General features: G+C 49.8%; 1 protein-coding gene across 2 annotated transcripts; it reads left to right on the top strand.

Annotated features, from left to right (window-relative positions):
- The first annotated feature begins 2291 nt into the window (after nucleotides 1-2291).
- On the top strand, nucleotides 2292-23703 carry SPATA3 (spermatogenesis associated 3). Of its 2 annotated transcripts, none has more exons than XM_057745701.1 (4): nucleotides 2292-2790; nucleotides 6074-6251; nucleotides 8288-8431; nucleotides 15868-15911. In XM_057745701.1, the coding sequence occupies exons 1-3, from the start codon at nucleotides 2379-2381 to the stop codon at nucleotides 8391-8393; spliced, it is 696 nt and encodes a 231-aa protein (XP_057601684.1). In that variant the 5' UTR covers nucleotides 2292-2378; the 3' UTR covers nucleotides 8394-8431; nucleotides 15868-15911. The 2 variants fall into 2 exon arrangements, with proteins under 2 accessions (XP_057601684.1, XP_057601685.1); XM_057745702.1 differs by lacking the exon at nucleotides 15868-15911 and adding an exon at nucleotides 22712-23703 and having other exon boundaries at nucleotides 2379-2790.
- Nucleotides 23704-23946: the final 243 nt, after the last annotated feature.

Genomic DNA, 23946 nt, shown 5'->3' with positions numbered 1-23946 from the left:
GAGCTGGACACAGGTAGCATCGAGGTGGCCGATACGCCTGGGACAGTGAGCCATGACTGTGTTATATAGGAGTCAGGCTTCCGGGCTAGGAGTGTGTGCTCAAGCCAGAAGGCAGAGAGGAAAAGGTTTTAGCAAAAACTACTGCAGTGCCATTTTTCCTCATCCTCTGGGACAACCCCTCACCCCACAAGTGCCAGCTCCCTGCTTCTTGGGATCACCCTTGCTATTTTCTCCACTGCCATAGAAAAACTCCCCACTCCTCCCAGAGCCCAACCCTCTGTGTCTTCCTCATTGCTCTCCCAGGGAAAAGGGATTTGTTTGCTGTGTCCTGTTTGGCTTCTTGATGTGAAATGGAATGTGTCTTTCATTGCTACCAGGAAATCCTACCCATATATGTCTGCCCCTCTCTAATTCATTTAAACCAGTGGTTCTCAACCAGGAGCAATTTCTCTCTCTCTCTCTCTCTCTCTCTCTCTCTCCCTCACACACACACCCATATCCTGGGGACATTTAGCAGTGTCGGTAGACATTTTGGGTTGGCACAACTTGGGGGTGGGGGTAGTTGCTACTGTGGTCTAGTGGGCAGAGGCCAGGGATGCTACTAAACCACTTCCAGGCAAGGACAGCCTCACAGCAAAGAGTTATCTGACCCAAAATTTCAATAGGGCTGAGGTTGAGAAACCCTGGTTTAGATCAGGTTGAGGCCCTCAGTCAAAAGCCCATTGGTGCCTGAAAATCAAATTTTGCAGAGATAAGTGCTTTAGGAGTTCCTGACCTGTCTGCTGAATCTGGACAGTGTTGCTGACTGGGGTTTCCAGTTTCTCTCATTCTAAATTGAATCCGCACCCACCCACCCACCCACTGAGGGATCCATTGCTCTTGACTTCAGGGAATTACCACCTTCTTGTAGACTCACCTGTTCCGTGAACCTCCCCACACCAAAGGTCAACCAAATTCAACCCAGTTTTATTGATCTGAGCTTGCTTTCATTACTAATCCTTCGTACCTTTGTTTTCTTCAATCCTATCAAAGGATTTTAAAATTCATTGATTTTAAAGCCTATATAATTATCTGATTCCCTATTACTTTCTGCAGTCATGAAAAAAAGAGTCCCAAATGGGACTTTAGCCTTGTCGATGCCTCCAACCAGCTGTGTGACCTTGGGAAGGTAATTTAACTTCTCTGAACCTCAGTTTCTCTTCTGCAAAAAAAGAGAATCATTAAGGTCTTTTCGGGCTCTAGAATCCTCGAAATATTTCCTGTCGTTTTATATTTCATGTCAGGTCTGGCCTTATCTGGGGGTTCCTCCTAGGTAGGTCTGCCCTAAAGCGTATCCTGTGGCAGGAATATCAGCCCCCAAACTTGCGGGGTTAGCAGTCGAAAACTCACCCACCTAGTGATGCATTAATGGCGGAGGCAGAGTCTCCTAACGGGAACGCATTCTATGTTGCAGTCAAAGTGTGACGTTTAAAGCTGTCTTTTTAAAATACTGTTTCCTCTTCTGTCCTAAAATGAAAATCACATTGTTAACTTAAGAAAGAGTCATAGTCCCTTAATTGGCACAACCTGTGGGGATTTTGAGGGGTGGTCTGCTGTTGTCCGTGTAGTGAGTTTCAGAAGTTTAGTTTTCCAAACAGCTGTTACGTTTTTAGGGGAAATTCTTTTGCCAATTGCAACAGTTCTTATCAAAGTTGGGGCACCACCCACCCACCAAGCCCTTCCCCACAGGGGGCAGGGCCGGCTTTGGGGGAAGGGGGAACCACTCTATAGGATAATCTGGGGGGGATCATGAGATAGTAGAAGGCTGTGGGCCTTGCATGGACCCCCAAATCTTTAGTTACCTAAAATTCACAAAATGCATGGCGAAGTAGTTTGTTCATTTGTTTGGCTGGTTGCTTGGTTTGGCGGGGGTGGGTACATGAAAATCATTGACAGAGACAGCATCACAGCCAGGGTGTCTTAGAGAGGAACAGCACACAGGGACCCAGGAACACACGAGCGAGCAGGTGCCTGAAGGAGGCACTCGGGCCGCAGAATCGCAGGGATCCAAGTTGCCACAGGCCCGAGACCAGGCTTAACCAGGTGCCCAGGTCCGTGAGAGCCATGGCAGCTGCCCTCCACCCACCCCAGGAGCCGAGGAGGAGGGAGGGCGGCAGGCTGGTGTCAGCAGAGAAGGCTGTCCCCAGTGCCCTGCTGTGGGAGCCACCCTGGCTTTTGTGACCTCACAGGAGGGGTGTGGGCGACTCTTCCCTGCAGGGCTTGGGCCCAGATGGATGCCAGAGCCTTCCCCCAGGGCAGGGGCACAGGGCCCCTCTGGGAGGGAGCCGGGAGATTAGGCAGCTCCATGTAGGCGCACGCTTAGGTTAGGAGGACCCACCATGAAGAAGGGAAAGAGGAAGAAGTCAGAGGCCAGGCGTCAAGGCTCCACCTCCCAGCGCGCCAGCTCCGAATCCACCCCCCAGCAGCAGAGCTCAGAGTCCAGTTCACAACAGCCCATCTCCGGATCCAGCCCGCAGCCGCCCAGCCCCCGGCCCACCTCGCAACCGCAGCCATCCAGCCCCGGACCCACCCCGCAGCCGCCCAGCCCCGGACCCACCCCGCAGCCGCCCAGCCCCGGACCCACCCCGCAGCCGCCCAGCTCTGGATTCACCTCGCAGCCCAGCAATGAATCCAGCCCACAGCAGCCTGTGCCCCAGGCTCTTCCAGCTCCCAAGATCAGCCACTCGGCTCGGGGCGTTGTGGTGTCTCCAGACACTGACACAAAAGCATCCCCTCAATCCAGGAAAACAGGTGGGCAGCCTTCTTGCTCAAGTGTTCTAACGTTTCTGCTGATGGAGTCCCAGGGCTGCCCCAAAGGCTGACACTTTTCTTATTAGATAGGGATGCACAGTTAACATGTATTTTGGAACTGTGCATGGGGAGCGTGAGGGGATTGGGTTTCGTTTTTTACCCAAGAGGCCAGGATTCCTGGTGAGGTTTTGTCATTCCTAACCATGCTGAGTCTCTCTGAAGACAGCCAGGCAGACAGGTTAACATTCAACGTGGCTCCGTGGTAGTACTAGCTCATTGGGAGTCAAAAGTGCCACGTGGCTGTTAAAAAATAAACACCAAGGCTGCATTAATAGAAGATTACAGTTAAGGACAAGGGAGATAGTCATAATGCTTTACTCTGTCCTCATCAGGCCGTTCGCGTGCTGTAAACGATGCCTAACAATCTAGTCCAAGGAAGAGAGTCCAGGTTGGGCGATGAAAGGGGTGGGGGGAAGCAAGCACCTTCTGGTGTATGAGAATCAGTTGAAGGAATTGGAAGATATCTGTCAGCTGGAAGGTGTGAGTGGGTGTGTTCCATGTTGTCCTCAGATGTCTGACTAAGGGCCCATGGATAGGGTTGCCAGGTAAAATACAGGCCACCCTGTCAAATCTGAATCTCAGATACACAGCAAATAATTTTTGAGTATAATAAGTGTGTTACAAATATTACGTGGGAGTCCTGTATTTTTATTTGCTAAATCTGTCAATTTACCCAGATTTCTGCTCAATGTTAAAAATATCCAACAATTAGCTCTGTCTGAAAATGGAATGGTTGTCCAGGGAAAGCAGTCCCCCATCTTCTTGGGTATCCAGAGTGTGAATGAGCATTGGATTGTGTTGAGGGAACTCAGGTGGAGCTCAGGAGGTGGGTAGGTTAATATCACTATTACTAATATTAATGGTGACAGCTAACTAAGGTTTACCACCGAGCATTTACCACATACCTGGTAAATGCCCAGCCTTCTAAGTTAATCTTCTCATTTAACAATCCTATAAAGGAGGTACTAGTATCATTTCCATTTTACAGATGGGGAAGCTGAGGCCCAAAGAAGTCTAACAACTCTCTCTCACACAGGTGCTGGTAGCACTAAGAGGGGAACCTCAGTCTATTCTGACTTTAGAATCCTCACTCTTAAGTGCAGCACTGACCTTCCAATCCCAAGATGTCTGCTGGTCTCCCCAGCAAGGAAGGATACCCTTCTCCGAGCTTCTGGACCCACTGAGAGCCAATGCCCGTGACTCTGTGGTCCTGAGCAGGTCACACTCCCAGGGCCACAGCTTTTCCCTCTGGGATGGTGTGGACATAAAATAATGGAGAGGTTTGAGGGTGACTCCGAAATCCACGATATGGCCGTGACGATGACATTTCTGTAGCTAAGAATCAATTCGTTAACATACGGAGATGGTTTTGAGTGTTATACTAAATACTGTATATATTATGATCATCAACCACTGAGATAAACATTTCTGGATTATGGCCTTCAGAACTGATCTGTAGAATGCTTTGCGTTCCTAAATCTTTTAGGAATGCGTGTGATTCACCCCCAGGGAGGCGTTCTGCTCACGGAGGAGGCAAAGCAGGACCCGGTGAGGCTCATCAGTGGTTACAGTGGACGCCCTACTCTTCTGATAAAGGAACTGTCTCACTTGGAGAAGGAAGGTTAGAGATAAGGGCTGAGGACCTTTGAATAAAGGATGCCATTGTCTAAAATACAAATCTTTTGTATGAAGAAAATACTATAGCTCAAGAAAATGGAAGTCTTCCTCTAGAATGGCTGTAATCAAAAAGACGGACGATAACAAGCCTTGGTGAGTCTGTGGGAAATGGGAAATTTCACACACTGCTGGTGGGAATTACAAATGGTGGCGCTGCTGTGGAAAACAGTCTGGCAGTTCCTCAAAGGATTAAGCATGAAGTTACTGTATGATCCAGCAATTCCACTTCTGAGTATATGCCTAAGAGAATTGAAGACATACATCCACAACGAAACTTGTCCACAAACGTTCACAGCCGTATTATTCATCGTAGCCAAAAAGCGGAAACAACGCAGTGTCCATCAAGTGGAGAACGGATAAATGCGGTACATGCGTGCAATGAAATACTAGTTGGCAACAAGAAGAGATGATATCTGATACATGCTACAACATGGATGAACCTCAGACACATTAGGCTAAGTGAAAGAAGCCAGTCCCCAAAAAGCCCACATATTGTATGATTCCATTTATGAAAATGTCCAGAATAGGCAAATTTATTGCCCAGAACTGGGGGGAGTGGAGAATAGGCAGTGACTGCTAATGGGTATGGGGTTTCTTGGGGGAAGAGGAAAAAGTTTCTGGAATTAGATAGTGATGATGGTTGCACACCTTTGTGAATATATCAAAAGCCACTGAACACCTCAAAGGGGTAAATTTTATGGAATGGGAATTGTATATCCGTTTTTAACTTTTTTTATTTTTCAACTAAAAAAAGGGAAATGACAAGTCTTATCTTTAGAATCCCTTCCCTTCCCATCCCAGGAAAAGTTTATGTCATGGGCAGGTCTAAGAGGACGTGTGCCTAGTTTGCCACTGGTGATCACTGGCTTCACGGGCTTAGGTTTGGAGGAATCTACAGCTCAGTCAAGAAACCAGAAGTAGCTGCAGAAGGGAATGATCCGGTCAGAAGTCCTCTTGCATAACAGCAGAGGGCGCTGTCTCCAAGTTCCTCTGGGACCCACAGGACAGCAGTGGAAGATGAGCTTGGGAAAGTATTTCAAAGACTGTCTACTGGAGCAGTGGTTGTCTTCTGGATGAATCCATGAGCCCCAGAAAAACGGAACATGGCCACTCCGGTTGCAAGAATCTCAAAGCCACCTCTCCTAGGATGGGCAGTCACCTGCTGCCATCTCTTTCTGCGAATTCTGTGGAAAGGGCACCAAATCCAGCATTAGAAATCCTTAGTTGAAGCCCAATTCTTCAATCTCCTTGCTATCAGGGCACATCTCATATTCTTTGAGCCTAAGTCTCCTTATTTGTAAGCTGATAATAACAGTATTCTGCTTCACAGGATTGTTCTGACAATTGGATGAGATGACAATGACGTATTGTCCCTGTACAGGTGTAAGCTGTTACATCGGTGTCCTTCCTGTTATTCCCAGGTAGCACCAGTCTAGAAGGCAACTGGTTTCCCGTGCAGTTGGTCCTCCCTCCTCTACGCGCGTCGCTCCTCGTGTGGACACCTCGTCCGGCAGTGGGCCCCTCACCTCTCTCCTTCTCTGTCCAGCAGGGCCTGTGATGCGAGTGGGCCCACGCCCCTTCTGCTCCTGCTCTACTTGCCCGGGCAGCTCTGCTTGCTGGCGTCGTCTGGGCCTATGCCACAGCCGCATCTTCGATGTCCTTCTGCCTCGGGCCTGGCCGACCATGCCAGGGAGAGGATTCCCAAACCTCCTCACCTTCTACAGGTTCTGGAGCGCGTGGGGGGCGGGGCTGGACCCTCCGGGCACACACCGTATTAGCAGTCGTGTGTGAATTCCTCTTGGGACTCCTAGGCCCAAAGGAAAGCCACTTCCTGAGGTTTGACGCCCCGCCCCACCCCCGAGTACCCCACTTGCATAGAGAGGTGCCGATTTTCTTCCTTACCGGGCATTGCTTCTGCCGGGTTCATTTTTCTTTGCTCCATAGGCAGCATCCTTGCTCAGAGTACACTCCCCCACAGCCCGTCATCAACTCCCTGTCACCCAGAAACTTGGTGATTAGTCCTCTGCCTCCTTCCGTGGCCTGTGCCGTGGGCCGAAAGCTTCTGGTTCTTGACCCACATGTGAATTTCCCCCGGAATTTAGTAATAAATGTGAGTGTAAATCACATACCCCTTGGTAATAGGAAGACCTCCGCCCCCTTCAGCGGGGCTCAGGCTATTCCTGGCAGCCCCACTGGAGTCCGTCTGTGACCCGGAGGCCCCCACAGCATTGCCCACAGCATCCGCCCTTCTTTTCCTCTTCCACGAAGCCGTCAGGTGGCTGTCACTTCCCCTCGCGGGAAGACGCCTGTCCAGGGAACTGGACTGAGGATGTCCCTTGGCTTTTCCAGTGGCGCAGGGCTATGTGCAAGGGCTGGAGAGGGGCCTCCGCCTAGCCCCAGCTCTGGGCCCCAGGGCAGCTCCACTGGTACTCAGGTCTCACAAAGTCCACAGAAGAGGCCTTCTGCCTGGGCATCTCCCACCCCTGGAAGTAGAACCCACCCAGCCCCCAGCCCCATCCTGCTCCTCTTCCCAGCCCCTCCCCCATCAAATCCCCTCTCTTGTACATTCTTGAAAAGCACCATCTCTCAGGCATGTGAAGAGAGGCAAACAGATACCCAGGTGTGTTGGGAGAACATGCTAGAGCTAAAAATACTCTACTACCTGGTAAGTCCCGTCCAGGAAGGGCCTGCCCCCCACTTGCCTTGATCAGCTGTCCTTCCACATACTTGGTACTTCCGTCCATCTGGTGCCAAGCTGTGCCGTGGATTTATAAACCAACAAGTAGGAAAACCTACTCTGTGTAGGATGCTAGGCACTGGGAGGGAAACCAAAACAGGGAACTTCACCCTTAAAAATTGTGCAGCCCACATGGTAAGCTAAGACATGTACATTTAGAAACCAAGATGCAAGCCAGGAAGTGATACGTGTCCTGTAGGAGATGTTCAAAGAGCTTCACTCCTGAGCTGGGGTCCAGGTAAACGTTGTATCATCCATCGTATCTGAGCTGAATCTAAAAGGATTTTAGGATCCACTATGGCCTGTTTTAAAGGGATAGCATTCCAGGCGGAGGAAAAGGCACAAAGCTCAGAAATAGGAAAGTGAGGGGGAGGGGCAGAGGTCTCACCAGGGTAAGATATGCAGTCCTAATTCTGCTCACATTTACAGCTACTTCCATAATCTTTACATTTCTCTATAGAGTGGAATGTTGGCTCTGGGCTTTAAATGCACTTTCAAGTTAAGTAAGAATCCCTACATTAGTAGGACTTTTGTCCAAATGGATATTGCATTTTGTGAAATGCAATATTAGCACAATTATTAGCCTAATCACACACTTTCCTTTTCCACAACTTTTGCAGTGGTGTAATATGTGGTTTCCTCTGATGCTTCATCTCCAGAATAGAGCTACATAGTAGGACTGCTTCACAGGGTGTTTGTGAAGTTTGAGGAGGACACTGGGTGTGAGGTGTTTAGCACAGGGCCTGGCACATGGAGGCCTTGACCACCTTTGTCACCTGCTCCCTGGGTGTCCAAGGGAGATGGTGTCCCAGGCAAGCCCATCCTCATATCCTGGGCATCCTGCGGTAAAACTTTATTGGAAGGGGTGCAGGGAGTTGTGTTCCCTTGAGAGGAGGGAGATCCCTTGAGGTCCGGTATCCTGTGATCCTGAGGGGACCCCACAGTTTCCACTTTCCCCTGCCTATAGACAGGCACTAAAGCCCAGCATCCCCCAACCTGTGGGCTTTCTGCTTTGCTTTGCAGAAGACCTGCAAGAAAACATTCCACTCATCGTAATTCGCGTGCTCCGAGCCCTAGGGACTGTTGCTGTGGCTCTGGGAGCCCTGGGAGCTGCCTACTACATCATTGAATCTTTGTGAACAAGTCCCCAGGCCTGTGGTCCGGCAGGTACGTGGACGCCCTTCATGCCATGACCCTTTGCAGAGTGGTCCTCAAGCCCACCAACTTGCCATCCCTGCAGGGCTGATGGAGTGTGTGTCCCTTCTCTGAATGGAGGAGGTCTTTATGAGTGGACCAAGCCCCTAGCCTCTCAGGGGAAGCTTGAGAACTGAGTGACTCATTCCTGGCCTCAGGGTCCACTGCCCTCTCAGGCAGCCCTGGACACTTGTGAACAATGTTAGACCCATTGTTGAGATCACTGAAACAGAGTCTCCCACCCTGCTCTGACCTGGAGTGGTTCCCCTAGTCACAATCACCAGATAGAAGGAGATGGAAGAGATAGGGGCAAAGGTTCCTACGCATCACAGAGCCTTTCCTCCAAACTCTTTCCCTGTCTTCTCACCATTTCCAGCCCTACCTATCCTTTGTGAGCTTCGTGTTCTGTGGAGCCTTTCTCCCATCTTTGTTATCACTGTTTGTTTTCTCCAGCCTATTCCATCCATATTGCAGATGATTTTTATGTACATATGTGGCCTGTCTCCATACAATATTGCAAGATCCTTGAGGGCAGGGAGCATGCCTTACACAACGTCTTTCATCTTCCCCAGTCTCAGGCTGGGCACCCTAGAAGCCGAGCCTGAGACAAGGATTTGGGTGCATGGGATTTAGTGATGGAAGAAGAGTGAGGGAGGCAAGAGAGGGAGGGGAAAGGAGCAGAGCAAGGATGAGGTCTCAGCTGAAGTCCACTTAGCCCGGTCCCAGGGAGCTCTGGAGGGTGAATTACACCCAGAGCTGGTCTCTCCTTGAGGCAAGAGGATTGGCCTTTCGTGCACATCTGTGTCAGTCATTGGCTATGGGGTGAGGTGCAGAGTACATGTCTTTGTGAAAAAGTGGCTCCCATTTGGGTGAGGACAAGTCCCTGGGGAAGGAGGCAGCTCTGAGCCATCAGCAGCCAACATTCATAATTCACAGGAGCTGAGGGATGGATATACCAGCCAGAAAGGGGATTGGGGCGGGCACCAAGAGCACCCACAATTGTCCCCACGGTCAAGTCCACATGCAATGAATGCCTAACAAGTGATGATGGGGGAGGGGCAGGGGGTAATGGGGGCATTTCAACCCACTCCAGGTCTCCAGCAGCCACAGCAGGACATACGGTGGGAGTAGATGCTCAAAGTATCTCTAAAGCCCAATCCAGAAAGTAAACTCCAGTGAGAGATTACCATCTTCTCAAGGGCTTTGCTGCCTGATCACAGGATGTTCATGAAAGAGCAGAGAAGCACCTTAAGCTTCACAAAATTCCACAGCAGTTGAGATCCTCAGTTTCCTCATCTGTAACTAGGGAAGATCATAGTACCGTCCTCTTGAGATTGTTGGGAGTATGAGACAAGGTGCTTGGAGGGCAGAGAGCTCGCCAGCTTTGGGGGAGTCTTGTTACTGTTATCATCTTGGAGGGGGTGGTGGTTGGAAAGATGCTAACTCTGGAGTTAGAGCCATAGGTTGTAGCCTTGACTCTGCTGCCTGGTTGCTGGGTGTTTGGGAGCCATGTTACTTAACTTCTGGGAGTGTTGGTAGCATCTCTAAAGTGGGGAGAATAAAAATTACCTCCAAGGGCAACGTTGTGAGGATCAAGTGAAGGGATGTGCACCATCCCTGGGTGAAAAAAATGCACATGAAACACTTAGCACAGTGCCTGGCACAGAACAGGCACTCAACATAGCAGCTACATCATCATCACGATCTTTCCATTTCAGGATTCCCCCAATTTTATTGACCTTTGAAACCTGGAAAATTAATAATTTTTTTTATATATTTGAAGTATTATTAACCTACAATACTATGTTAGTTATCATGGACAACATAGTGATTTGATATTTCTATATATTACAAAATGATCACCACAAACACTAGTTTTAATAAAACCTAAAATTATTAATGCTAGTAGATGAGAAATTAGTAAACTAGAAGTCAAAATACAGTCAAGCTATGTTTTAGGATTGATCACTTTTTTTTAAAGTGGTTTTTACAGTTTTATTTTATTTATATATATATATTTTTTTTTAATAGATTTATTTATTTATTTTTGGCTGTGTTGGGTCTTCATTGCTTCACACGGACTTTCTCTAGTTGCGGATTGCTGCTCCACCTTCTTGGTGCAGTGGCTTCTCTTGTTGTGGAGCATAGGGTCTAGGTGCGAGGGCTTCAGTAGTTGTGGCTCATGGGCTCAGTAGTTGTGGCTCATGGGCTCTAGAGCACAGGCTCAGTAGTTGTGGTGCACGGGCTTAGTTGCTCCGCAACATGTGGAATCTTCCCGGACCAGGGATCAAACCCATGTCCACTACATTGGCAGGCAGATTCTTAACCACTGCACCACCTGGGAAGTCCCACTTATTTTCTTTAAATTGGCTTCCTTTTTAACTTAACTGCATTTATTTTAAAACTGGCCATAAATGGAAAATCCTATTCTTTGCCATAAAAAGACTCACAGTAAATATAAATACCATAAAAACAAATGTCACAGAATTCTGGCTGATAGGGTGCCTGAAAAAGTCTCAGCTTTGACATCAGTGCCCTGTGTGTTCAAAGATATTTGACAAGTGTTGGATGTTAAAACCGGCCAGCTCCACGCTGAGACCCTCTTTAACCAGAGGGCTGAAGGATAACAAGAATGGGCAGTGATTCCATGATATTGAACACAGTGTCCAGTGCCACCCGAAGAGTCTCAGTGTCCAACAGGGGTGCGTGTCCCACCCACACTGTAGTTCACACAGTCCTGAGCCCTGGGGGATGGGGAGGTGATGGGAGGAGAGGGTGGAGGAGGAGGAGGGGAAGTGAAGGGGGGGAGATTGGAGAGGGGAAATGGAGAGGAAGTGGGGGGAGGAAGAAGTGGAATGGAAATCTGCTCTGGGCCTGGAGTAGGTCACTCCCCTGGGACTAACTGAGTGTCTGCAAAGTTAACAAAGCTCCCCAGAGACCGAATCCAGTCTTCACTCCACCCCCCAAACCTGTGTGTGTGTTGCAGGCAGGGGTCCAAGTGGCCAGTGGGGCTCGTTTTGGGGCCCTGGCATCACTGACATCACATCACGTACAAACCACACAGTGTGTAGACTTCAGGCAGCTCTGCCTCTTTCTTTGGCTCTGAGGGGTGACTCCACTGTCTCCCTAGGGCAGGCCCCTTTCCTGACGCGGGGTTAGAATAGGCTTGTCCTCCCAGGGACAGACACTCTCTCCCCTGTCCCATGACGCCTTCTTTCCCTGGAGAAGAGGGAGGCTATGCCAGCGCCCCGCCCCATGCAGTGGCTTGAAACAGCATCCTTCCCAAGCCCCAGAGCCGGTGCCTGGTGATTCTGATGAGGTGGCTTTTCCTCATGCGACCCTCTGCTTCTGTCAAATTGCTCTTCTGGAGACTGTTTGGGAACCAGCTTTGGGATCAATGCTGATTGGCATCCAGGTGCTTGAGATGTGCAGGCCCTCGCTTCCTCCAGATGTGCTGCTGCCAGGGCCAGCCTACGGTATCACCTCCCATGTTGTTCAGTGGATGCCGCAGGCCTGAGGGTCTGATGAAGGCACCACCGAGAGGGATCAGGGAAACATTTTCCAGAAGCCCAGAACTTTTAGTTGCCGTTGCTAGACACTGGTCACCATGGTATCTCCCATCCCGACTCCTCAGTGTCCCCCCCACACCCCTGTGCAGCTATGCAAGCAGGTCAGCTCAGCTGTCAAATATTAGTACCGATCACGTGCCCAGGACCACACTAGGTGCCGTGAGACGTAACGACACAGTGGTGAGTGGACGGTCAAGTCCACCAACAGGCCAAGGCTAGGCTTGGGCCTTTGAGGTCTGGTAAAGTCTGTGGATCTAGGCCCGCCAAGGCTCCCAGGCAAAGGGAGCAGAGGTAGATGTAGATACAAATGTTTACCTGACATCCAAGCTAGAAGGCAGCGGAGTCCACATGGGGGAGAGTGTTTGGTAACCAAATAATGCCTTCATTCATTAAATATTTCCTGGGCACCTACCCTGTGCTATAGGAGTAAATCAGGACAGGAAAGAGCCCTTCCCTGGGAGCCTATATTCTAGAGGACACAGACAGACAAGTCAGTGAATAAACAGGATCGTTTGATTTGGTGCTGAATGTTATCAAGGAAATAAAAATATAAAGTTGATCTGATAAAGAGCAGAGGGGGTGGGGTGAGCAGGAGGGGCCGCTGTTGGAGACGGCTGATCTGCGAAGGCCTCTCTGAACTGAGGCCCATGTGGCACAGGGAGCCAGACTGTGCAAGTCAGGAGGAAGAGTGTTCCGTGTAGAGGGAACAGCAAATCTGATAGCCCTGAGGCAGGAAGGACTCTAACATGTTTTGGGGCCAGAGAAGAGGCCAGTATGGCTAGAGCTGGGGGTCAGGATGCCACTTTAGGGGAGACCAAGGTCAGGCAGGATCTTTTCTTTTCTTTTTTTTTTTTAGTTGCAGCATGCAGGTTTCTTAGCTGTGGCATGCGGACTCTTAGTTGCAGCATGTGGACTTCTCAGTTGTAGCATGCGAACTCTTAGTTGCGGCATGCATGTGGGATCTAGTTCCCCAGCCAGGGATCGAACCCGGACCCCCTGTATTGGGAGCACATAGTCTTACTCACTGGACCACCAGGGAAGTCCCCAGGCAGGGTCTTGCAGCTTCCATTGTGTTCTAGATGTGGTGGGCAGCCCCTGAAGGCAATAGCAAATCCTTACACAGGCATGCTTCTGGGTATTTTACATGTATTAACTCATTCATCCTCCCCTCAAAAGGGAGTCTCTCCAGCTGCTGGTTTAGATTTCAAAACAATCACAGTACCTATTGGGTAGTAAATGGGAAGGGCGGGGTGATGACCAGGTAGGACTCACTTGCACTGGTCCCAGCAGGCAAAGATAGTGCTTGGACCAGGGTGATGGCTATGGAGGGGAAAGAGAACAGGTATACTCTGGGGGTCGAACCAGTAAGTCTGGCTGATGGACTGGATGAAATAATGAGGGGAAGGGAAACCACAAGGACGACTCCAAGGTTGGGGTGTCATTGCCAGAGGATCAAGGCAGAAGAGAGGAGAGAATAAAGAGTTCTGTTTTGTTAGTTTTGAGATGTTGGACAACCAAGTGGAGATGTCAGGTAGGCAGAGGGATGGAGGGAGCTCACAGGAAAGGCTGGGTCTTAGCCGTAAACAGAAGAGTCATTAGCAATAGCTGACGTAGGAAGAGTGCTTGGATACCGCAGAGGGCTGGGAATGAAGCCAACTCTGAGAAGCCTGATAGCGAAGGAAGGTGCCTGCAGAGAAGACACCTTCTCTGGGTCTTCTCTGCATCTAGGTGAGCACATGGGATCCTAGGAGGTTTCCAGAGGTAAGGAGAACAGATAAGCTCAGGTCAACAGGTGTCCACAGGTAGGGAAAGGCAACAGAGATGTATCTCAGTGGGAGAAGCTGGTGAGCTGCGACTTCTAACCATAAGCATCTAGCAGCCCCTTTTTGCTTGTTTTCCTCTTCCTTGCTGAATGTGGACAGACAAGTCTGTGTTTCTCCATCCTGGTGCCAGGACCCATCCCCACCTGTACAGTGAACAGCGGGAGGACCCTGAACTAGCACCCAGGTCTCATAGACTCTTGACTGGATGGGCCAACCCTGGTGCTCACTGAGCTCCCTCTTCCCAGGCATCCTCTATGCTCAGCCACCACTCTCTATGCAGACGCTTTTAAGTGCAAAAGGTTTTCACTGCTTCAGGAGAAAAATTCCTTAGCTTGACAGTTGAACTTACCTATCTCCCATAGTTAAGGTGCTTCCCAGTAAACATTGGAAGTGTTCTACTACTGTGGCATCACTCTGATGTCTCTCTTTTTAATTCAGCTGTAAAATGAAAGGGTGCATTGGTAGGTTTCCAAATGCCACAAGACATTTAAGATGATTTAGGAGTGAATTATGAATTAGAATACTTGGTGCTGCATATTTCAGAGAACTTAATTCAAAATGATAATAAGGAGATTATCTCACATAATGACAGAACAGCCGGCAAGTGTCAGGGCTGGTGAACTCAGCAGTGTCATCAGAGACCTGGGGACTTTTCCAGCTTCTGGCTGTGACACCCTCAGCAGAGGGTGCACTCGTCCCCCTCCTGGGCAGATGCTGGAGGAGCTCCCAGAATTACATCCTCATACCCTGAAAGCCAGAAGCAAGGAAAAGGCCACCTCCTCCTTGTGTCTCTTCTTGAATTAAGAAACTTTTCCCAGGATCCCCCTTCCCTAGTATACTTGCCCCTTCTTTGGGGTGACATGCCTGTGAATTGGGTCTCATGCCCCTTCTTTTTTTGTTTTTTTAAAAATATTTATTTATTTGGCTGTGCCAGGTCTTAGTTGCAGCATGAGGGATCTAGTTCCCTGACCAGGGATCGAACCGGGCCCCCTGCACTGGGAGTCTTAACCACTGGACCACCAGGGAAGTCCCTCATGCCCCTTCTGAAGCAAATTAATAGCATAGGGGGGTAAATTTTCATGACTGGATTAGGCCAATCTAGATCTACCCCCACACCCCTGCCCCTAAGGACAAGGGTGGACAAAGGAGGGGAGCATTGAACCAAATGGGGCCCCTGCCAGGAAGGAAGATGTGAGAGTGGATTCCGGGGAAGCAGCCAGCAGCACCCACTACAACAAGTAAGCCTGTTTTAAGAAGGTGATATGGTAGCCTGTGCAGGATGAACTTCAAAGCGCAGACCTATTGGCCTGGAGACCTCTCTGGCTTTAGTATTTTAGCCCCTGAAAGCCACCCTGAAGGTGTGTGAGTCAGTGTGTTTGCATGGGTTGGTGGTGGGGGAAGGATGAATTATGAGGCTTTGCTGAGTCATCCTGAGTTTTGGTAGACTCAGCTCCTACACCATCTGGGAGGGAAACAGGCAGTTTGGTGTCCTTCTCAGTCCAGAGGCTGGAGAACCATCTGATGACAGTGTCAAAGTCTCCTCTCTGGGGAAAGGTGTTTCTAGAATTTTCTTTCCAAAAATGTGGTAAGCCTCTCTCTCTGCATCCCACCAGTGAATGATGTGGCACTAAAATCAAAGGGCTGCTCCCCCACTCCTTTTGGGCACTAAATTTCATGAAACTTACCACCATGGCCTGGCCTTTGGGGAGTGAGGGTCCATCTTTGCTGCTGGGGCCCTGGGGGAAGGGAGAGGAAACAGAAGGCGCCCAGTTCATGCCAGGCACTTTGCATAAGCTCATTACAGACTGAAGGGAAAAAACAAAATCTCTGTGAGTTTGAACAAAAGGAAGAGTAGATGTGATGAATGCAAGAAATTTGAATCCTAAATAATTTATTATTCCCACAAGAGGTTCTTAGCTGGTAAACCCTCACCCCGAGGCTATAAAACTAGAAAGCCACCAGAATTCTGGGGTCATAGAGTACTGTCTAAGCTAATGACTCCTTATTTTTCTTACAGATCCAGTTTTCCACCAAGGATCTCTCTTGTCACCAAAATAGAACCACCCCCGTCCCAAAAAAAAGAATCCTGTTTCTTTAGTATATTTTACCCAGAGACACAAAGGTCTGTCAGCCTTGGCAAATGGGTAGGGAGGTAAATATGGAGGCCTTGGTGACTTTGTGAGCCCCAGGTAAACCAGGGTAGGATCCTGCCATTCCTACTGGGGGCCCACAGACCCAAGGCAGGGCAGCTTTCTCCTTACACACTCACAGAACAAACTATTTCAGATTTTCCCACTCTAAATGCAGGAATTAGATAAATTAATTCAGTACCTAACATAAATAGTCAACTGCACTTCTATCCAGTGGTAATCCCAGTTATTGGGAGTGAGGAATGGCTCCTTTCCAGGCCTACACACACACACACACAAACACTGGCTTCACTTAGCTTCCCCTGTGATGGGAGGGCGCAGGGCCGGGAGAGGCACGGCTTGCTGCCTTGTGGTCTGTCCAGTGACTTAGCTGCACCGAGCCAGTGCCTGGTGGGTTTGGACATCTATCTTCTGAGTAGCCGAGGCACAGGTCCTTAGTTCAAGGTGATCCCAGGAATCACCGGTAGGCGAGACAGGTGTAAAACAGGGAAGGGAGGACCGTGAATACAGGTGCAGTGGCCACTGGGGGCAAATGAAACGGACTCCTGCGAGGGCAGTGCTAGGAAACAGAGCACACACCTCAGAGCAGTCTAACCCGAGGAGGGGAAGCTGGGTTTATACACATATCTGTTAAGGATGCTGGGAGGGAGGGAGTTAATTCCCCTGCACTTTTGTTCCCTGGGGAGTGGAGGGGAGGGGAGGGGAGGGGAGGGGAGGGGAGGGGCAGGGCAGTGCAGATGGTGGAGGCTGGGAGTTGAGAATGCACTGAAGCAGTTACACAAGGGGAGAGGAGGGGGCAGGTAGCAGGGGGGTGAGGACAACCTTGAACTCAAGTGAGCGAGTGCACAGAGCACCCGGGTAACCCCGCTTGCCTCTAAGAGGGGGCCAGGCTTGGAGCCAGCAGGACAGCCCTTGGGGAGGCAGGTCTGCCTGCAACAGCTCAGGTGGGGTTGGGCTGGGTAGGGGGTGGGGGGAGGGATGCAGGCAGGTTACCAGGCATCCCAGAGTCCACCCACCACCTCCCAATCCCAGGACTTCCCTTCCTGAACAGACGCTGGGAGATCCGGAGAGGGTACCCTGGATTGACGGGATCCTCCTCTGGGAAGCCGGCCTGGGGAAGAAGAATGCTGATTTCTGGGGCGGGGTGGGGTCATCTTGCAGTCTGTCCTGCAGATCAGGATGAAAGGGACTCACAAACACGGTGGAGGGGACCTAGCACCCCAGGCTGCCGCCTCTAGTCAGCACAGCACCTCTGACTGTAGATATTTAGCTTCTTTTCCTGGCACATTAATTAGGCCTCTTTTTGTTATAAATGTCAGACAATCTAACCCAAAGTGGCCTGAGCAAAACAAGCGTGTATTAACTCCTATAAAAGTCAAGAGACAGTTCCAGTCCAGATGTGGTTTGTTCCAGGGGTGCCGGCTGTGCCCCCAGAGCCCATTTCTCTCCGTCTGCTTTGCCGTGTCAGTTCCATGCTCAGGCAAGCTCCTCCCACAAGGTGGCCAGATGGCTGCTCCAACAACAGCCCCCAGCACCTCCCCCCCCCCCCCCCACCCCGGGTCTCCGAAGTCAAACCTGGCAGAGAAGGCAGCCTGTCTCCCAGCAGCAAAAGGCCTCTGATTGAGCTCTGATTAGGTCCTATGTCCCTCCTGGAACCCGTGCTCTGCCCAGGGGAATGCAGTGCTCTGATTGGCCAGCCTAGCCCTACACAACCACCTTTGGAACTGAAGGTCAACTCCACAGAAAGTATGAGGGCTGAGAGCAGGGAAGAGACAAAACAGTAATTTTGGTAACCTTTAATCAAAGGAAATGGCAATGGATGTTAAAAACAGCAGACACCTACTCCGGGTAGGTTTGGGCCTGTGACCAGGGCCATGGTGCTGTCCTCCCACTCCTGCCCCTTTCCCCTCCACCCCCATCCCTTCACCAGGATGGATGCCTGAGTAGCCAGGAGCTGAGGATTTACAGCTGCTTTGAGCCCTAGACCCCTGCTGGTTGGATTCCCCAGGGCAGTGGTGACCTGGGCATGCTACCCTCCCATCCAGGGACATGTATAGGCAGTGCTGATTGTCACAGTAACTAGGTGATACTATGGGCCATTAGTGGTGAAAGCCAAGAATGCATTGCACAGGAAAGTCCGACACAATACATAATTATCCCACCCAAAATGCCAATAGCAACCTCCTTGGCAGTCACTGCCATTGGGTTCAGCTGTGGATACCCTCCTACACTGGCCTTGCCTTGGGTCTTACAGTACCTGATATGGACCATAGACATCACTCTTAAAGAATGGAAACCACACATGCTAAACAGCCACATGCCAAGAGTCCCCCATCACTCTTCATCCTGCTGTGTGCAGTTCTGTTAGCGTGTCCACCTCTCCCCTCCGTTGGGTCCTGGAGGCAGAGACCAGGTGTTTTTCCTCTCTTGAATCCTTCCCAGAGCATAAGAGAATCTCATGAATGAACAGGCCTGCCATAATTAGGACAATTTTTGGATAAATTGAGATTTGGGTTGGGCCATTGTATTCAGAGTGATTTATAAATGTGATCATTGGATTGAACTAGAGTTGACCCTTGAACAACTTGGGATTGAACTGCACGAATCTACTTATACATGGATATTTTTCAACAGTAAATACTACAGTACTACATCGTTTGAGGTTGGTTGAACCTCAGGGTGTGGAAGAAGCGTGGATACAGCAGGCCAACTATAAATTATACTCAGATTAACCTCCATGTTGTTCAATGGTCAACTGTATTTTAATTACTGCCGATTTCAAGTGATAGCTCCGAGAGGTGCTTTTGAAGTTTAGAGCTAGAAAGAAGTGGAACCAAGTATATTTGTGAACACAGTGCAATAACTAAGGCTGCCATGGCTGTGAGCCTGGAGACAGCCTGGCTGAAGCTAGGCTTAAGGATTTAGCATCTTCACCAGGCTGGACTCACACTTCGGCTCTGAATGTGGTCTCCAGACCACAGGTTGGCTATTCTTGGGAAAGTCAGGTCTATCCCCCCGGAACAATCCATCCAAGGGTGAGAGATGAGAGTATAAGAAGGAAAAGGCAGAACCAAGTCCAGAAAGCCCCATCCTCCTGCAGTTGCCCATCTGGTCCGCCCAGCTTATTGGCGCCAGGAGTCTAGGACCTCACCGGCTCAGGTGAAATGTCCTGAGCTTTTCAGATACTACAGTGGTCTCCATCCATCCCACCCCTACCTGCAGAGGACAACTACTCTCCCACTGGCCATGAAGCCTGGTGGATTACAGGTAGAATTAGTAACCAGGATCCAGAGAACTGACCTAACAAATCCACTCATAAAACTCATGTGGAACACCTAAGTACAGCCCCTTCTGCCTCCTGCCTAGGGCCCCAGGCTCAGTACCTTGTCAGGCAGGGCAGTAAACCAGGCCTGCAGCCACTGGTAACTCAGTGGAGGAAGGATAGTTCTTCATGCTGCTGTTGCAAGTTCTGATTTTACCCAGAAACTCTGGAAGACCTTCTCTCCCCAGGCAACTCCTCCTCTGCATAGGCAGAAAGAGTATCTATGTTAATAATATGCAAATTATACACATTATCACACCACACAGCCAGTCACAGGTCCCCAGTGAAGTGAGAAGGGATGGAAAAGGAGCCCATCGGAGCGTGGGGCTGAATCCCATATCAACACCAAACAGCAGGAATCTGCCTCTCCCCAGTGCTGCCCACTGGGCTGCCCTGCCCCTCCCTACAAGGCCCTATCCTTAAGGCAAGAGGAAGCTGCAGGGCATAGAAAACAGTGGCCCTTGGCATGGAGAATAAGGTTGCGTGTTTTTCTCATGCAAAGCAGCTCCCTGGAAACCTGCAGGGGAGAAGTGACTCACCACACACATCCCAGAATCCTCACCGGCTCTTGGCAAATGTGCCTTCCCCCACCGGCTCAGCCACAGCTGCCAGGATGCCATGTGCATACTTTCTCTTCTTCCTTCTGTACTATTCACATGGAGCAGGAAACACAGAAAGACTTTATTCACAGGCTCCAAGGCTCAGCCTTCTATTGAAAGCTTTCCGAATATGCAAATTCCTCAGTATCGGATTCTTCTTTTCAAGTGCTTTAATGTTGTGTATTCCCACTGAGAGCAGTTAAGCAGATCAAGACTTGCCTGGGCAGGCGGTTCCTTAAAAATAATATTTGCATTTAAAGGAGAAACTTCTGAAACTGCCAGAAAGCAGAACCTGAAGTCAGACTTGACAACAAAGGACAGGAGCCCCGTTTCTCGGGGGCTTCACCTTGTTGGGGTTGTGCAGGTGTGAAACCCCCACTTTTGCTGCCTGTGCCCCACCCTCACCTTGTGCCAGTGCCCATGCTACTCCTCCTTCATTTAGAACTGCCCTGTGCCAGTGCCCATGCTAGTCCTGGGTGACTGGGGACTCAAACCAAGACAGTTGTTGCCCACCAGAAGTTCAAATCCAGGGAGCTGGACAAGCTTCCAAATGAGCCAGCTCTCCTCTCTCCAGGGGCCCTGGACCTGCCTGTTCCCTTCACCCCTAGAACCAGGAGGTTCTGGTCTCAGCCCCTCCTGGGCAGAGAAGATCCCGCTGAGATGACTGTCATGTCAGTAAGCAGTGGGCTTTTTAAGGCTTGTTGTCCTGTCTGGGCTTCCCACGCTGTCATTTCAAAGACTAGGTCCTGTCCCCTGAGCTGCTGGCTCACGCTCTGACCAGGTCTCCCTGCAGGAGGGGGTGCTCGCTCCTCCCTCAGGAATCAGATATGGTCCAAGCTGAAATAAATGAGGCAAACAGGATGCCCCTCCCCTGCCACTACCTTTCCCACTCCCACTAAGAGATCACTTGGTTAAAATGGACATTTTTTCCCAATGATAGAGGATTTCACACCATATATTTTTTTATCTGCTCTTGTCACTTCTCGTGGAAATCGTTCCATACAATATCTCATTTTTAACAGCTGCATGAGGTGCCACACATGACTGTTTTATTTACTTGGCCACACCATGCAGGACATGGGATCCTAATTCCCAGCCCACCGATGAAGCCAAGCCTCCTGCAGTGGAAGTGCGGAGTCCTAACCACTGGACCACCTGGCAAGTCCCACGTGACTGTGTCTTAATTGATCAAATGAGCCCGTGCAGGTCCAGTGCTGGCTCCCAGTAGTGATCAGGGAATACTGGCTATGATACCCGTCAGACTCATTGACAGGGAAGGGGGACCTAGCTCCTTATGGCTTAGAAAATAAGGGAAACAGTGACTCGTGACCTGTGGAGTCTACAGGTCAAGCAGGCTCTTGGGTGGGCTTAATCCAAAGATCCCATTTCTTTCTTTCTCCCCACTCTGCCTTCCATGAAGTCAGCTTCAGGCTAAGAGTAACTCTCCTTGTGCTTACAAGATGCCTGCCAACAGCCGAACCAAACTTAGGTCCGCTCGCCTGCACGGTAAACCAGTCTATTCAATACTTGCCACCATGTTGCGGTGAAGGAAAATGCAGCATTTATTTTAAGGCACCAGACAAGGAGTCTGGGGCAGCTAACGCTCAAAGAACCTGAACTCCCCAGTCAGTTTCAGGGGAGCATTTTTTTTAAATTTTTATTGAAGTATAGTTGGTTTACAATGTTGTGTTATTTTTTGCTGTACAGCAAAGTGAGTCAATATCCACTCTTTTTTAGATTCCTTTCCCATGTCGGTCATTACAGAGTACTGAGTAGAGTTCCCTGTGCTATACAGTAGGTCCATATTAGTTAACTATCTTATGTATAGTAGTGTGTATGTCAATCCCAATCTCCCAATTTATCCCTCCCCCCACCCCCCAAGGAAGCATTTTTAAAGGCAAGGTAAGGGAGGGGAGCCGCAGGGTATGCTCATACACAATTCTCTGGTTGATGATGAGGTAACAGGGTGGCGTCTCAGGAGTTAACATTATCAATCCTCAGGCTCCAGTAGGTCTGGAGGCTAGTGCTTATGGTCATCAAGTACTTAACTTCTTCCATTTGGTGGGGGTTTTAGCATCTGTAGAACAACTCAGGGAATGTGCAACAAATACTATTATCTAGGTATTTTAGGGACACACTAATGATTCTGTGACTGCTATATGACTGACTTACTGTTTAGATTCTTACAGTTCTTCTGGCCCAACTGCTATTTTTGTCACCACATGGTCACATTCTTTCAATCATTAATTCTTGACCCAGGCTTCTGTGACTCAGGGGAAGCCTACAGCTTTTCTACAAAGGAGAGGCAGGCAGAGGACATGAGGAGAGGGTCTGTCCCAGGAAGCCCAGGGCCATGAAGGGTGGCAGAATATGCTAGCCCAAAATATGCCACTTCGGCATAAGGGTTGCTTTGACCTAAAAGCACTTAAAACACAAATGATGGGGACCTCACTGGTTGTGCAGTGGTTAAGAATCCACCTGCCAATGCAGGGGACATGGTTTCTATCCTTGGCCCAGGAAGATATCACATGCTGAGGAGCAACTAAGCCCATGCACCACAACTACTCTAGAGCCCGTGCTCTGCAACAAGAGAAGCCACCACAATGAGAAGCCCTTGCACTACAACGAAGAGTAGCCCCAGCTCTCTGCAACTAGAGAAAGCCCGCACACAACAACAAAGACCCAACGCAGCCAATAAATAAATAAATAAATTTATTAAGTAAAAAACAAACAGGGGAGAAGAAAGATGGCAGTGAAGTAGAAGGACATGGAATGCATCCCTCTCCACAGATGCATCAGGAATACACCAACAGACAATAATTCCCACAGAGAACAAGCTGAACACCAGCAAACGACCTTGGACACCAGAAAGAACTGCAAAGATCCTGACATAACTAGGTAGGACAGAGGGGAAAAAAAAAAAAGGAGAAAGAGGAGGAGAAGAAAGGAAAGGGATGGGTCCCACACCCTGGGGTGGGGGGATCTGAAACAGAGGGGAGATTACCGAATTCGGGTGGGGAAACCACTTCTCCAATGGGGAATTTCCCTGGGTCAGAAGGGAGGCATTTGGGACTGTTTGAAGAGGGTGAAGCAGCTGAGCTGTGGCAGATGGGAAAGAGGGAGAAACACATGGAGGGTCCACACCACAGCTCAGCATGTCTGGACTGAGACGTCGGTTCACAGCTGAACAGGGGGTCTGGGAGCTGGAACATGGGAACCGGAGAACTGGTTCAGGATGAGAAACATTGTTGGCACTGGGGAGACGGACTGAGAGGACAGGAGGAAAGAAATCCGCAGTGGAGAGTGCCTATCGTGGAAAGCTGGGCGGCCATGGCAGCAGCTCGATACTGCTGACTCACAAGCAGGGTGTTGGAGCCGTGGGTGTAGCTTCTCTCCCAGTGCCTGTGACGGACAAAGGAAGGACCCCTCTGGGCCTGGCTGATGCACTCAGGGATAACAAAGTTCCCGGGCAGGGCTGGCCTAGAGTGCCTGCAGCCGAGAGCCAAAAGCCCACAGAGTGGCCCAGCTCTGGAGACATTCTGTTTACACCTGAGCTGCTGGTGTCTCTCCGCAACAGGCACCACCACAGCCGACTGAGCCACCATGACCCAGGCAGGATGCTCCAGCAGAGTCGTAGCAGAGGGGAGGAGCCGCGGTTGGAGTTACTCTCTCGGTCCAAGGCACCCAAGCTGCCATGACCCAGGCAGGGCACCACTGCTAATTCACTCCTAGGGGAAGGAGCCACTATTGTACCCTCTCTCTCCCCACACACCGCCACTTACAGACGAACAATAAAGGAAACTCTGCTGGTCGCAGAGTAATACAAAAAACCCAAGGCGGGTAGAAGGACAGTTACAGCTGAGACTCCAAGGAAACAGAAATGTTATTATTAATTCTATTGATCTGGTCCATTCTGGGGTCAGTTCTAGTCTGTTTTGTTTGTTTGTTTGTTTTATTAATTATGATCTTAGTCCTAAGGGATCTAAATGTATTATAACATATTTTTTATTCTTTTATTCTATTTT

Source organism: Hippopotamus amphibius, chromosome 8, assembly GCF_030028045.1.
Source record: "Hippopotamus amphibius kiboko isolate mHipAmp2 chromosome 8, mHipAmp2.hap2, whole genome shotgun sequence".
NCBI classification, from domain to species: domain Eukaryota; kingdom Metazoa; phylum Chordata; class Mammalia; order Artiodactyla; family Hippopotamidae; genus Hippopotamus; species Hippopotamus amphibius.
This window is presented reverse-complemented; position numbering and strand designations above follow the sequence as displayed.

Coding starts and splice junctions, on each gene's coding strand:
- SPATA3 (XM_057745702.1), top strand. CDS start 2,379: ATGAAGAAGGGAAAGAGGAAGAAGTCAGAGGCCAGGCGTCAAGGCTCC. Junction 2,791..6,073: donor CCCTCAATCCAGGAAAACAG/GTGGGCAGCCTT, acceptor TTCTCTGTCCAG/CAGGGCCTGTGATGCGAGTG. Junction 6,252..8,287: donor AACCTCCTCACCTTCTACAG/GTTCTGGAGCGC, acceptor TTTGCTTTGCAG/AAGACCTGCAAGAAAACATT.